The sequence below is a fragment of the Antechinus flavipes genome, chromosome 2 (assembly GCF_016432865.1).
Source record: "Antechinus flavipes isolate AdamAnt ecotype Samford, QLD, Australia chromosome 2, AdamAnt_v2, whole genome shotgun sequence".
Lineage (NCBI taxonomy): Eukaryota > Metazoa > Chordata > Mammalia > Dasyuromorphia > Dasyuridae > Antechinus > Antechinus flavipes.
The window spans coordinates 552,442,344-552,455,496 of record NC_067399.1 but is presented as its reverse complement, the minus strand read 5'-3'; the positions used below and the strand labels follow the sequence as shown (position 1 = coordinate 552,455,496).

At 32.0% G+C, this 13,153-nt stretch overlaps 1 protein-coding gene across 2 annotated transcripts in view; it reads left to right on the top strand.

The window, feature by feature from the left end:
* The first annotated feature begins 54 nt into the window (after nucleotides 1–54).
* The window catches only part of ASB7 (ankyrin repeat and SOCS box containing 7), a 37,414-nt gene continuing 24,315 nt past the window's right edge, over nucleotides 55–13,153 (top strand). The window contains exons 1-4 of one of the 2 annotated variants that reach the window (XM_051980991.1): nucleotides 55–863; nucleotides 1,055–1,142; nucleotides 8,236–8,358; nucleotides 11,485–11,746. In XM_051980991.1, the coding sequence (XP_051836951.1) occupies nucleotides 11,536–11,746 (211 nt within the window). In that variant the 5' untranslated portion in view covers nucleotides 55–863; nucleotides 1,055–1,142; nucleotides 8,236–8,358; nucleotides 11,485–11,535. Of the gene's footprint in view, nucleotides 864–1,054; nucleotides 1,143–8,170; nucleotides 8,359–11,484; nucleotides 11,747–13,153 lie in introns of those variants that run through there. The other variant, XM_051980992.1, reaches the window with a different exon arrangement.

Here is a 13,153-nt window from a genome sequence, read left to right as displayed (position 1 = left end):
GCACCGTAGTTCGAAGAGCTTCGTATACTCACCTAGTCTCCGCCCACCGCATGCGCAGAGACCCCTCCCTCGAGCTGTCGTCGCTTAGCAACTTCCCCGAGTCCTCTCACTAGGGGCGGAGTCTGGAAGGGAGTGGAGAAGCGGAGAGGGAAGCGGGGAACGGAACCAATCGGAGACGAGTCCTGGCGCAGAACGGCACGCCTCTTCCAACTGTCGCGAACGCGCATGTGGCTTTACGGCAGAGGAGGGGGGGTGGGGGAGCGGGGAGAAGGCGGAGAGAAGAAACCAACCAACCAACCAAGCCACCCCCACCCCCACCCACCTCAGACCTGGTTTACGGCTCCAGGCTCAGTCCCCTGTGAGGCAGCTGATTGGTTGGTGGGGGGTTGGTCCCTTCCCTGTGACCCCAAAGTGCTGAAGGGGGGCGGGGGTGGCCCTGTGCAAAGTGCACCCAGAAAGCCCCCAGCCTTGAGCCCCCTGGCCAACACCTTCCCGCCTCCGGCACCCTTAGACCCTGCATGAGGTGATCTCTTCCTGCCCCGAGACCTTCCCGGTCCCCCCAAACTGCGGCGCTCCTGCCCCTGACATCGGCAAACCCCTGCCCTGAGCACCCTGACTAGATCTTCCCCCTTTTTCCCGTCCGGGACTTCCTCCCCCCCCACTCCCTGCCTTAAGGTTCCCCTAAATTAGGATTCCCTCCACCCCTTCTGCTGTCTTGATGCTCGCCGGGCTGAGACGGAGGCGCTGAGGAGAATTGGAAACACCAAATGATTTGGCCCTGAGGTGATTTTTTTTTAAATGGAGAAGTTGGTGACTGTGGTAGCGGCTGAAAGGAGGAGGAGAAACAGCTGAGAGAAAAAAAGGTAAAAAAAGTCAGTTATCTCCTGGGGGTGGCGGGGAAGGGAAGGAATCATTTCTCCTTCTCTCTCACTCTTCAGTCCTTTGCCCTTTTTACCTCACCTCAGTTTTCTTTCCTCCTCATACCCTTTTCACCCAGACATTGCACTGAGTTATGCTTGTTTGTTTGTTTGTTTGTTTGCCTGATTTTTTCCAGATTGACTGGAGACCTAAAAACAGGAAGATTTCTACTGCCATTTGCCCACGGAGAGCCAGTGAAAGTGGGATCATCATCCAGTACAAAGGTAATCATAATAATTTCCCCTCCCCCACTGAATTATTGCCTTCCTCCCTCCTCTCTATGTCTGTAGTCAGAGCTTTATTTTTAGGGTAGAACCCAGGGAATATTCACAGTCCTCTTCCCCTACCCCAGCAAAACAGAAACACTGACTGTTTCCTAACCCTGTACATTCAATAACTTCCTTGCCCCAGGGACTGTGTTTTCCCTACTCTATATGGTATTTTTCTGTGGTTTATGTCATCATTTCTTATACCTTACTTCTACCTTGCCCTGCAGCTTTGAGACCTTCTCTATGCCATTTTATTGCTATACCCATAGGAATTTCACAAGCAAATTGCTTTGCTTGTTAGTTCTGAGTAACTATAGTTTTTAATTAAACCGTGATTTCTAGACATTTTCTCCTTTTCTTAACTTTGGAGCCCATGAAATTTGGAGGACACTAAAAAAGAAATTGTTTGAAAATTGATATAGAATAATTTATGTCCTTGAAAATATATCAATAATTGTTATATGTAAAATTAATCTTCATACTGCTTTGAATTATTTGCCAATATTAATTTTGTGAGCAGAGTACATAGCGAAAAAATTGTTTTCACTATTTTTTGATAATTTCAAATTTGAGATGTAGATAATGGACATTGAAATTATCAAAGCAAAATGTATCACATTTCATAATTTCACAAAAAATTGTTCTATCTCACAATATTTTGGCAATAATTGGTTCTCTATGTTTTTTTTTTTTCTTTCCTTTTTAAGAAAGAGATGGTTAGCATTAAGGTTGGTCAGATTTATCTTAGGCCATGGTCTGATTAGAAATATGAGACTTTATTTTGGAAGTCTTCACAGTTGGCCTGCTTTTTAAATGTAAAAATCTTGCAGAAAATGTGGTGCTACTATTTTAAAACTCTAGTAAAGGAATTTTAAAATTTTCCTTTTTGCCACATTTGGATTATATTATTGAAAATGATTGAGTGGTAAATTCAGGCATTAGAAAGAAACAGGAAAATTGGCCAGGGAAAATTTTATGTAGGAGTTGGCCAAGTGAACAATATGTTTCCGTGTTACAGTGACATTTAAGGATATAAAATGACTTCTAACTTCTTTCATAATCTTTTTAATATTTCAAATTATTTAGGATGTTTCCTTTTTAGTTACAGTTACAAAACATCACTTAATAGTAAAGGGAGTTAGTAGTATGTCTTTGCTTCATGTAACTACCGTGTGGCCTTGTGCGTTTGTGTCATTAATGTCCATTCCATTGTCATGGCATATCTTAGGATAAATTCTGAGATAACTTCCCTTCTCGTGTCTTGCATTTATAACTACTATGAACCTTATAGGGACTTGAGTGTACTGTACTGAACAATTTAATATTTACTATTTACTAGTGAAAGTAGATAGTAATGGTGAAATTTTAATGCAGTGCCTTTCACCCACTCACAGGCTTTTGCATGTATTGGGAGGGGGAGGGGCATAAACATATATAGAATCAAAGACAATTGCTACATTTCATCAAAGCAAGCAGTTAGGAAATAAGTTTCTCTATTTAAATCTAAATATAAATAGTATATTTATCAGGATTTTTCTCTCTAAACGCATCAGTTTTGGGTATGAAAATGAAATGTTTTTTGTTATGCAAGCTTTCTTTCTCACTTAAGCCTGTTTCAAGATTAAATTTAATAGAACATTCCTTTCTGAAGGTTCTTTTTATATTTCTTTGCTAAAGTACTATTAAAGTCTCATTAGGGTAGGCAAAAGTCCTGGTTTTTGGAAGGGATGATATGAGTAAAGCAAAGCTTTGGAAGCAGCTATCAAGGTGAAAGAACATGCATAGGGTTCTTCTAGTGTATGTATGTATATCTTATTCAGAGACAGGCCTACTTAAATTTGGAAAGGTTTATCACCAGAAGGTTGAGTACCAAGTATATTTGCTCACAGCAACACATGAAGACCACATATTAAAATGTGGAAAGATTGTGCATTGTTAGGAATACCCATACCAGTGAAATCAGGGTCATTTAACATAGTGAAGATATATATATATATATATATTTATAAAATTATTATATATATGTATATATATTTTTTAAATGATGGTTCTAAAATTGTCTCTAACTAAAGTGCAACTGTAAAGTAAAGGAAGTTTGCTTTCTTAACCTACAACTTAACAAATCCATCATCTTTTTTATGTTTATATCTGTTCAATTTTATTTCATTGATTAAAAAAAATTGTGGTTCATCTCTAATGAATTGATTATCTGATAAAGGTTCTAAACATCTTCTGTGTCAATAATTGAAAAAGTTGTGTAAGATATTATTTTAGCCATTTCACGGAAATGTCCTTTATTGTTCAGATCTTAACACTGTTAAGATTTTTTAATTCATTAATTCTATTGAAAGCTACATTAAAATTTTTTTTTTGAAAAATACATTTTTTGAAAGAATTATCTAATTCCCTTGGTAATCATAATGAGATTGTTATAATTTTATAGAAAGTATTTGGCATCCTCATTAATGATCGATATATTACAATGCATTTTTGCCATGTTATACAAATTTTTTTTACTACACCTGAAAAACATAATAATGTTTATGATTATCATCTTTTAAATTTTATTTTATTTAAATCTTGCATGATTATGGAAGTTTATAAACACAGAAAATTCTAAAGCCAAATATGGCTTATGTAAGCAAAACTAATTCTTGTAACTCTTTAATTCTAAATTAAAATTGTTCCCAGAATGGAGTGATCATGGCATTTTCCCCCTTAAGAGATCTTCAAACATTGACATGTAAGACTGCCAAAATAAGCTTTATCCTAGTCACTTCTATTTTAGACAGATATGTTCAGTTGTGATCCATATCAGTCTATGTGTGATATGAATACTATCGATTGAATTTATTCTAAATTGAAGTTTGTTGTTGTTGTTGTTTGTCCCTAATTTCTGTTTTTTTAAGTCAGGAAAATTAGAATTTGGATTTTTTAAAATTTCTGGGTAAATGATAATGTGTTAATTATTCCTATTTGGCAAAGAAGCATAAAAAGTTGGGTTGTGAAATGATAGAGATTTGAATAGATAAATTTATCTCCTTAAAATGAAAATTGAGAGGTAATTGTTGTTTTTTTATTGTATCTGTGATTTCTTACATTTTAGAAAGCGCTTAGTGAGGAACTCATTCTACCAGTGCAGATCAGCACTTACTCTGCAACATTTAATGATAGAGAATTGTCTGGGACATTGAGAGGTTAAGTGATTTGCCCAGGCTCCTGCCATTAGAATATGACCAAGGCCATATTTGAACTTAGATGTTCCTGACTGCAAGACCAGCTCTCTAATCATTGTAGCATGCTGTCTTCCTCATAATAAAATGTTAATGTTTAATTTTGCATGCAATTTATTGGTTATATAAAAGTAACAAGTCATTTTACATCTCAACAAATAATTTCCATAATAGATTTGAATATTAAATATTTAGACATACTATTCTTTATATCTGAGATGTTTGCTCAGAAAGTCATTGGAGTTACTGATTTTGTTTCTCTACTCCCTCCCTGTATCTCTTTACTTGGGAAAGAAATGCTTGTTTCTTTTTTTGTGGAGCAAGCTGTTATCTTGTTTCTAGTTTGTGTGAAATCAGCACAATTCTCATTTGCATCATCTAATCAAAAATGTGTGGATTTTTTTTTTTAGTAAAAATTATATGCAAAACATTATTAAGGACTAATTACTTTTGTAAGATCAAATTTCGCAAAAGAATATGATTATGTGAAGATTATTTTTTGTAAATTCTTGTATTTTGTTTGGGTGGTACTTTTGTGCTTCTTACTTTAAGAATATGGGTATTTTATGAACATTAGAAGTGAGGCATTTTTATTATAACCAAATGTTTACTTGCTATCTATATGGAAATGGGTATATGTTTTTTGAATTTTTTAATTCACAAGGTTTATAATGCAATCGTCAATATGAAAAATGAGATTTTCTTTTGACTCAATGACAGCTGAAACAAATGAACCTTTAGAATGAGGTTAAAACATTTAAACATTCTTTTGAAATAAGGTAAACAATTATTTCCAATTTAAGATAGCCTGGAGAAAACTTATTTTAGTTGTATAATACCAGTAATTTGCACACTTTGAAATTTAATTCATATTTGGTATTTAGACTCACAGCCTCTCAAAGTTGGAAGGAACTCTAAAGGTAGTTCAGCCCAAACTCTTCATTTTATGGATGAATTAGTTGAAGCATACAGAGATAAATATCAAAGCTAGCACTCAAACCCATGTCTGCTAGCTCTGAGTCCTTAACTTTTTATCATACTTCCTCCTGTAGTACCTAAACATCTAGTGTTCTTTTTTTTCCTTTTCCTACTACTGTACAAATGGTCTTTCTTGACTTTGAAATATAAAATATGTGGAGTTATTAAACTTAAGCTGTGAGTTTCAAAGTTCTGTGACACTAAATGACAGTAAAGACAAATTGTCATTATTTAGAAATTTCCTTTAAAATGAGTTTCATTAAATATGTCTATCAAAGCTAAATGAAACATAGTTTGTTATTTAGAAAAATCATCACTTCTGGCTTTATCATGACAAGTAACTTACATGGAGTGTGTGTTATTAGATCTTAAGCTTGGATTTCATAGAAGAAAGCAAACCTATTCCTTGGTCTTATTTTTAGAATTGATTTGTTATTTTAATAGTGGCTCAACATGTTCATTCTCTCTCCCCTACTCCCTACTTTATTTGCATAGATAATTAAATGAAGAAGATCCTTGGTAAAATAATGAAAAATAATTTACTATCAGCCTTACAGTTCTAGTAATAAAGATTTATCTAGTTATATATCACTGTCCTTTACAATTGAATATGGTTTAAGTGATAGTGATCACCACTTTTATGTAAAGGTATAATTGAAAAGACTGATTTACTGTGCATAGGCAATGAATGTTGTATTTTTATCGTTGAGGATGCAGCCAATATATATAGAACTTGTCACAGCCAGAAAAGGGGATTAAAAGAGGATTAGTAATATTGGAAATAACCAGTATTTCATTTGTTTCAGTTTCCCTAATTTTTATTAAAACATAACCTAAAGAAAATGATTGTAAACTATCCAATATCTACCACAGTACTCAGAAAATGTTAAATGCTTAGTAAATTGGTTAATTAAGCTATCTATACTGTCTGTATTCAGGGCAACAGGCCCCTAGAATCCCAACTACTTCACTGGTCAGTGTTATTTATGCCTTTTTTTCTCCCAAGATATGGAGGAAATAACTTAGTAGAACCTCAGTATTACAACGTCTATGTCTTTGTGTACAAATAAAATATATTTCACACCCCCCTTCCCAAATCTTCCTTGTTTTCTCCTTTTGAAGAAACCAAGTTAGGAGAAATAAGAATTGGAATTATGCTTGAACATTTCTTTTTCTAGTAGGTACCAGAAGTAGCCAAAAGCATTATGAAAAAAATATATTCATTGTCATTTTCTTTGAAAAAGTAGACACAGTTTAATATAAAGATTGTTAAACTCTACAGATTCAAGTATTGTACAAAAATCACTAAAAGTGTTTACTAAGCGTATTTTTGTATCTGACATTTCATTAAGTATATTGACATTACATCAGTACATTTGTAAGAGGCATTATGGTGAAATAGATTGAAGAATATTAGACTTAGAGTGAAGAAGACCTGGGTTACCTTATATTTTTGATAGCTTTGTGACCATGGGCAAGTCACTTAACCTTGCTCATAGTTGGTATACTTGTCCATTAAATGTAGATAATAATATAACTTGCCTCGTCTGTTGTTATGAGGACCAGTCAAAATCTTTTATGTAAAAGCATTTTATCAGCCTTAAATCCTAATGTAAATGCTGGCTATTATTATTATAATTTTCATTATTATTAATCTAAAAGTATTTTTATATATTTTTAAAATAACCCTGCTTTGGGATGCTTTATATAAAGGAGACATGTTAACATACTATATAGAAAGAAGGAGCAGTTTTAAAATTAGAAGGGACTTTATGGCCCAACTAATGGACATTTGTGCAAGAGTTTCCTCTGTCTTATCTTGATGAGTATAATTAAAATTCAAGATTTCTAGATAGAGCTCAAAGCTTTGAGAAATAGCCCTTTTCCCTTACCATCAGAAGGCTAAGTTTTTCAAGTCCAACTTTACCCTTAATTTCATTGATAGAGTGGCTATTTTTTGGGTCTTTTCTTTTGACGTTCCTTTCAGCTCTGTGACCCTCTGACCTGAATAGATATTGACAACTATACTAAGCAGTATAGAGATAACTATATATATACAGATGTGATATAGATAAAATTTGCAAAAATTTTAAATCTTTAGACAAAAATAATTTCTTTGTTATAATTTTGTATAATAAAAGTTAATATACTTATTTTGCTAAATAGCTATGGTTTAATCTATATAGAAAAAAATTCTTATTTCACTCTTCATGGAAAGTAATTATGAAATAGTTTAAGGTAGAAGTTTAATACAGCTGCTTTCTTTGCTGCACATGCTTTAGTATACAATTTAGTATTCAAAGTTGTGAAAAAATGCCAATGAAGATCTTAGAAATTTCAAGAAATGAAGTTGACAGTTAAAATTTCTTTTGAAAAACCATCAACAGTTTCAGCAGTGCTTTTATTTTTACCTAGTCATCTACTTATTGAATGTATACATATTCACTTTAGTTTTATTTGGGATGAGCAAATGACTAACTGGAAGTTAAAAAGTAGTTCTGATGAAGAAAAAAAAAGATATATTTTGAACATAGAAAGAAAAAAGTATCTCTACTTATATTCATTTTCCAGAAATATCTCATTTTATTTATTTATTCATTGAAACTGCCTTTCAGGGAAAATGCCCTGGAAAAACTATAACATTTAACAACCTGGAGATTCTAGTCTATAATGAGAAGATTTTCAATAAAAATTGGCCTTAATTTTTTTTTTCCCTAGGTAGACAGGAAAATTATGATGAAATTTGATTTAGTAAAAAATATAATTTGCATGTTAGGTGACTTTGTATAGTTTTTTGAAGAGATTTTCATATAACAATTATTTTTGGTTTCTTTAAGGTAAATGAAACTTGTTTGCTATGTGTTCTGGACACATAGATTTAGCAGAATTCTTCACATTGTGCCTTATAAGCACAATGATCACTGGCACTCATAGCAAGAGAAGTGAAATTCTTCAATAAGGTAATCTTTTGATTATTGGTTCAATTTTGTCTTTTCTGAGCTATATTTATGAAAAAAATATTTTTACAAAATTATTGATATTATTTGGTTTCATGTTACCTCTGTGGCCAAGCATATACCTCTCCAGAAAACAATTTGTTTTAATAATAAATAAAAATAGAAAGAAAAAAAACACTTCAGCAAAACTGACCAACACATTATTTAAGTAATGTATACGTAGTCAGTCCTCAACTTTTACAGGAATAACATTTCCTAGAAAACAGCATGAAAATAAATAACAGAAAGTATTGTTACATTGAACCTATGTGAAATAGGGTATTAGCTTTCTGCAACTGTCAACCTAATCTTTCACTAGATATTTTTGAAAATATATTTTTCTGCTTACATTTCTTTATAATAAAACATTGATTCTGATAATATGCACTTCTCCTAACACTATAACCATAAAATAAACTTTAAAATTCAGTACATAAAATAAAATTGGTAACACGCAAAATGTTTTTTTCTTGCTAGTAATTTTCTTGAATTCTGTGGCCAAAATTTTGTGCTAACATCTCAATAAATTAAACGTGATTTCAGACAATATTTCGTTTTTTAACACATGAAATCACGACACAAATATTGCACAGCAAATAAATTCTTAAAACAAAAACATTTTTTATCCTGAATTTTAACCTTCCACTGTGTCAGAGGGTAGTATAAGGGTATTATACTGTATACTATACCATTGTAAACACCTCTCTATCTTGGCTGCCATCTGAAAACCAAGGGAGAGATTGTTTTATTTTAGTTGCTGTTGTTAAAGCTGCCAAGATAGATTAAGTCTCAACATTATCCCTGACACTTACTTCATGGCTGGTGACTAGTCCTAGTGATCATGAAGGATATACCTGCTTGAAATAATATATCCTAGCCAGATACTATTTGCTACACAAACTTGCACACGTTGTGCCTCTCATTTATTTTTTTCCCTATTGCCCATAGTCGCAGACATGCACGGTTGCCAGTGTGAAAGTAAAAATGAGGTTATTAATAAAACCACGCAAATGCTTAAAGTCACAAAAGTTAAATGCTTGAATGTTGAAGATTATCTCTATAAGTGCATAGACAACTATAGTCTTCCATCTATACAAAGAAGAAAGGAAGATATTTTCTCATCTCTTCTTTGAATCCAAGTTTGATTTTAGCTAAATTTTTTATTTACTTTCACTATAGCTGATTTATACTAAATATAACTCTCCATACCCCAGGTAAACATTTTGGTATTTTTAAATTTCTTTTCTTGTATGAAGAACCTTAGTTATAAATCAAACAGGGTTTAAGAAAATAGTAAAGCTTGTATTTGTCAAGATTAATTGTTACCTTACTAGTCAATATTTCCATTAAATCCACCTGATGTGCTTTAAGTTTTCTTTTATTATTCTGTATTATTTCCAAAATGATATGCCATGTCTTTTTAAGTCAATTTTTATACTTTTAATTATTGAATTTATATAGGGTATGGGTCAATGGAAAAACAGGCATCTTAAAAGTGAACAGAGATCAGAAAGTTACTTAATTTCTATGTCTTTAGTTAATATGAACTACATCCTTTATTTTCCAATATTGTGATTTTAGATTCAGCAATGTTTTTTTTAAAATACATACACCAACATAAGTTTAATTTAAATATTTGAAATGTGATCTTTCCACTGTGAATAAAGAAAAGGTTTCCTGAGCAAATTAGCATTAATTATAGGTATCATTAATTTGTGTATTTGTTAACAAAGGATAAAATGAATTTCTTTTTAAAATAAGTTCAGCACATTCATTAATTCATTTTTACTTTTCTCTATCACATTGGTTTGTATTAGCAATTTTAAAATTATTTTTATATAGTTACTTAGCTACTTTCTGTTTGATCCTAATGTGGTTCTATTGACTGTTTCAAACTGTATGCCTATGATTATCCTTTTGCTAGACTTTCTCAAGTTTTTTTCTTAAACACCTTGATGTATTCCCTCTATTGTATTTGTAGTCTTAAAATCATTCTAAAAAATGAATTTGTAAAAAAAAAAAAAAATGTAAGAAGAGGATACCAACAACTAGAGTGGGATAATAAATCATGTATTGGATTGATATGAAATGTTTATGGATTGAGATGTAAAAAAGAATAAACAGAAAAGAAAAATACATACCAAAAACTTGTGAAGTATATGTGCTCCGATTTTCTTGAAGGAAATAAATTTATTTCTGAAATAATACTCATAAGATATAAATATCTTTAACCCATTTTTATAATATACTTTACTTCTTTCACATTTGTTTTCTAGTTATACTGTTTCAAATTCATTTGGGAAATAGTGGTTTATTCATTAAAACAGGTAGGATAGAAAACCTTTGCATGGACATAATAACTGGGTTTTGGTTAAAAATGAGTATATAGATAGAAATACAGTTTTGGCCTATGAAGAGGCTGTTTGGTTTTCTAATGTTATTCCAGTTCTCATAAAAGCTGTCACCGATCTTTTTCTTTTCCAATAAGGGTTTATTAAATGCTTTATCAATGATTTCGTTTTCTGAAGAGATCGTTCTTTTCTGTTTATTATTCTAGGCTTTTTTCTGCTATAGATTTTAAGTTTTATCTTTCTGGTTAATGTTTTATTTTGTGATATAAGAGTAGAATTTCATAAATCATTGTTGGTATAGAATTTTTGAATAGCATTTGTCCTGTGATTCATTAATATTCCCTCATGCCGGATAAATCATTTTCTGTTGAAAACTATTTCCACTACCTGATACAAATATTATCTTATCCTGTCTCTTTTCTGGGCATATTCTGCAATAAAATTCTTGAACATGATGGTCATTTTGTTTTGTGTTTCAGAAGGCCAGATTTCAGTAAGTTGAGATAGAACTTTACATTTTAAAGAGTTCTAGGTTTCAAATTCAGTCCTTTTTAGCATTCATTGTGCAATCTTTGGGAAATTTCTGAAATTTTCTTTTTTAAACTTATATGCTCATTTATTGAATCATCTATGTTGAGAAAGGATTTTGAGTTTTAACAATTTGCAATCTTTAATCTTATTTTATAAATGTAGCATCAAAAGAATCAAGTATTTTGAGTTGTGTGTTCTCCATTTGAAGGTGAATCCCTATGACCCAATGAATCTTTTGTAAAAAGTCGACTCAGCTAGGATGTTACACCACCACTGTCGAAGGAATCCTGAACTACAGGAAGAATTACAGATTCAGGCAGCAGTGGCTGCTGGGGATGTTCACACAGTACGAAAGATGTTAGAACAGGGCTATTCTCCAAATGGCAGAGATGCTAATGGGTGGACCCTGCTTCATTTCTCTGCAGCAAGAGGAAAGGAAAGATGTGTACGAGTATTTCTTGAACATGGAGGTAAGTGACCTTTTCTTTCCCCAAAATTTTAACTCTCAAAATAAACTTGAAATTTATTGTAAGAGAGTTTTAGCCTTTAGTCATTAGAAAATATTTTAATGTTCTACTTTAGTGGTGATTTTTTTCCAATTACTTTCTAATTCCACTAAGCCTTGTTTAGCACCAAAATTTTTTAAAAGGTATTCACGGTGTTAATATGCTGTTTTGTTATTTTACTTGATAATACTGCCAATTCTCTTTGAGTTTTTCCTAAACTCCTTTTTTCAGTTGCCTAGATTATTTTATTTCAGAAGCTGAAGTACAGACTCATGCTCCCACAGTTAGACATTTAGAAGATTTTTTCCCTCACAAATAATAGGTCAGATTAAGCCATCCAACTGAACTTCCCTACAATTTATACTCCCAAATATTAATATAAATTTTTCTTTGAATTTAGTACTATAATGATATTGGTGTAATTTTCCTATTTCCTTTTCCTAGAATTGTCGTTAGTTTGTAGGCATTGGAAGAATCTGATTCTAATTTAGTATATTTATAAGCCATTAGACATTTTTTATCCCAGCTTTTTTTTTTTTTTGTACAAGCTTGTTAGTCATATTAAATGTCCTATTTTTGACTCATCTATCTAAAATTAATTTCCATACAATAATATTTCTTCATACTTTGTCATTTATCCAATGATATATATTGTACCCATCTACATATCTGAATTTTCTTTGTAAATTATAAATTAAAGCCATCTTGATTATAACACACAAAATAGATAGTAGGAAATAAGTTAAAAGATAGAGAGCTGGAAAGAACCTTAGAGGTCTTCTAGTCTAGAAAAATTCAACATTTTGAACATTAATACGTCTTTCAGAAATAAATTTATTCATTATCTATCTAAGCTAAATGTAAGAGGGAGAAGGAGAGATAAGGTCTAGAGTGTAATGTAAGAGTTCCCTCAACTGTCTTGATTTAGTACAGGTCAAAACTAAGAACAAGAGAATATCCCCCTCTGTGTCCCCTTGCTCTTAGGGTTTATCTGTTCATTGACCTCAGTGGTATTCTAAAGAAATATTTTTTTTAGTTGATTTTTAAAGACATTTCTACTCCTTATTTGTTCACCATAGTCAAGATAAAAGTTTCTTAATTTTTAAGAAGATCCCTCCTTGAACTTGATTGTCCTCAGTTACAAACAAGAAATAAAAGCTTCAGAGTAGAATGTTACTTTCTTGGAATTTTGTATAAGTATTGAACAGGTTTTCTGTTCAGACTAGGTCACTGTCAAAATATTATTTTCTTAATATTTAATAATGTATAAGAAGGCTTTGTTGCTATATGCTTCCATATTCATTTCACATATGAAGATCTTGGGAGGTTAAGTTCAAAGTTGTGCAGTTACATAATAGGCATTTGAACCCA